General features: G+C 41.9%; 1 protein-coding gene across 1 annotated transcript; it reads left to right on the top strand.

Moving 5' to 3' along the window:
• The first annotated feature begins 227 nt into the window (after window positions 1-227).
• LOC118646675 lies at window positions 228-1,055 on the top strand. Its single transcript, XM_036290127.1, has one exon. The coding sequence runs from the start codon at window positions 228-230 to the stop codon at window positions 1,053-1,055; it is 828 nt and encodes a 275-aa protein (XP_036146020.1).
• Window positions 1,056-2,433: the final 1,378 nt, after the last annotated feature.

Genomic DNA, 2,433 nt, shown 5'->3' on the forward strand with positions numbered 1-2,433 from the left:
CAAACACAGTATTGGATAACTTTAGAAAAAACATTAGCCAAATATATAATAATGTCTTGTAGCCGATGTTTTCGCATAAACCCACCCTCATCACAATATGTTATGGGCGACCTTCCGGTTAATAGAGTTACACCAAATAGAGCATTTTATTGTTGTGGTCTAGATTACGCAGGACCTTTTTTTTTATAAAACTACGGGTGCGCGGTCCTGCTAATATTAAGACATACATGTGCGTTTTCGTCTGTACCGTGACCAAGGCCGTGCATTTGGAGCTTGCTACGGATATGAACACGAATGCCTTTTTTAATTGCTTGCGAAGGTTTACTGCTAGGCGAGGGAGGTGTAAACATATCTATTGCGATAACGGTACGAACTTTATTGGGGCGAAAACTGAATTGTCAGAATTGTACGCTAAATTGTCGACGACCGAATTTCAGAATAGTGTAACAGCATTTTTAGAGGAGGATAGAATACTTTGGCATTTTATTCCCCCTTCTGCGCCAAACTTTGGAGGGTTGTGGGAGAGCGTTGTTAAGTCTGCAAAGCGGCATCTAAATAGGGTTCTGTTTAATACTTCTTTGACGTACGAAGAATTGTACACCGTGCTGACACAGGTAGAATCCTGTCTGAATTCCCGTCCATTGTTTCCTTTATCCGATGATCCTTCTGATCTTATTCCCTTAACACCTGTACATTTTTTAATTGAAGATACCTTAGCGGCGCTACCCCAGGAAGATCTCACTGATGTCAACAGAAATCGATTGGATCGTTACCAACACCTACAGCAATTGGTACAGCACTTTTGGAACCGATGGAAGATAGAATACTTACATAAGCTACAAATGCGAAACAAATGGAATGACCCGACTGTGAACCTTTTGAAACCGGGAACCTTGGTTATTGTTCGTGAGGATCATTCGCTTCCGCTAAAATGGCCAATGGCCCGGATAACTGAGATACACCCTGGACAGGATGGAGTTACTCGGGTTGTGACGTTGAAGGGCTCAAATAATCGTTCCTTTAAGCGACCACAAAACTCTTGTTCCCCTCCATGACGACGAGCCGGTGTCTGGAGCTCCAACAAGCTAGTCCGAGGAGGCTGTACCCTTCATTCAATTTTAATTAAGCGACTTTATAATATTTCTACTGGAATGTCTTCCAGGGGGAAGAGTATGTCGAGATTTATAGTTTCGCTCGGTTAGAGATTATCGGTATTTAGGATAACAGAATATTTTTATATGCCAAGAGAGGGCATAGTCGGCGTGCAAGAATCGCGCGGAATCGGTAGGACCGATAGGAGAGTTAGTTGAAGAAAACAGATGGCCGTGTTAAGATCCCGTGTATCCATTTTCTGTATGTTTTCTGTGAAGTAAAGATTACGGTAGTTACATCAATTCAGGTGTAAACATTCATTCATGGACCTATTCCCAGTACTTAGCACATAACACACAGGAAAAATAAATTCTGGACAAATTAAAATTTGGACGATAAAAATGTACACCGTGCAATTGGACACGTAATATTTGTACCCGCAAAGTTGTACACTGCAAACTTGTACACCGCAAAGTTGTACACCGCAAACTTGTACATCGCAAAGTTGTACATCGTGTATATTGTATTGGCAATCTGCTAATACATATAAACTTTACTTTATTTGCAATGTACAACATCGGTTAGCGACTTCGACGGAGTGAGTGCGGGAGTGGCAGGCCGAAGACTCCTCTTGCACCCCCCCTTCCCCGGTGTGTGTGTGTGTGTGTGTGTGTGTGTGTGTGTGTGTGTGTGTATGTGCAAACCATTCTCTGCACCACATGGGTTTGCGACTTTCCACGCAAAACTTTGTGGTGTATAACTTTGCGGTGTACAACTTTGCGGTGTACAACTTTGCGGTGTACAACTTTGCAGTGTATAAATTTTACGTGTCCAATTGCACGGTGTACATTTTTATCGTGTCCAAATTGTAATTTGTCCAGAATTTATTTTTTCCTGTGTACAAGATTACGATGTCCAAAATTCCTGTGTCGAAATGAACCGTGTCCATTTGAAACGTGTACATTATTTTGTGTCCATTTGCACCGTGTCCGTTTGCACTGTGTCCATATGTACTGTGTCCACGTGAAGGCCACTCTCTCAATCTTCCTCTTGATTTCATCTTGTTGGTCTTTAAAAAATTTCGTGGTCTGCTGCACGTATCGTTTATTAGCTGCATCACTATCGTCTACAGGCAGCGCTACACGTCGAATCTTGCATGAATTTGCATCATAGTCAGTGGTATCCACGCAAAGGGCGTTATCGCGCACGTAATTTCTGACTAATCCGCTCCATTGGTAGTATGGATCCGCTTCTTCCGAGCGATGTTCTAAACTTGTTGATTGACATTTTGAGGTTGACTAAGTGATTTGTTTCACGCAGTTTTAATTTAAATTAAAATCA

Source organism: Monomorium pharaonis, chromosome 7, assembly GCF_013373865.1.
Source record: "Monomorium pharaonis isolate MP-MQ-018 chromosome 7, ASM1337386v2, whole genome shotgun sequence".
Taxonomy (NCBI): Eukaryota; Metazoa; Arthropoda; class Insecta; order Hymenoptera; family Formicidae; genus Monomorium; species Monomorium pharaonis.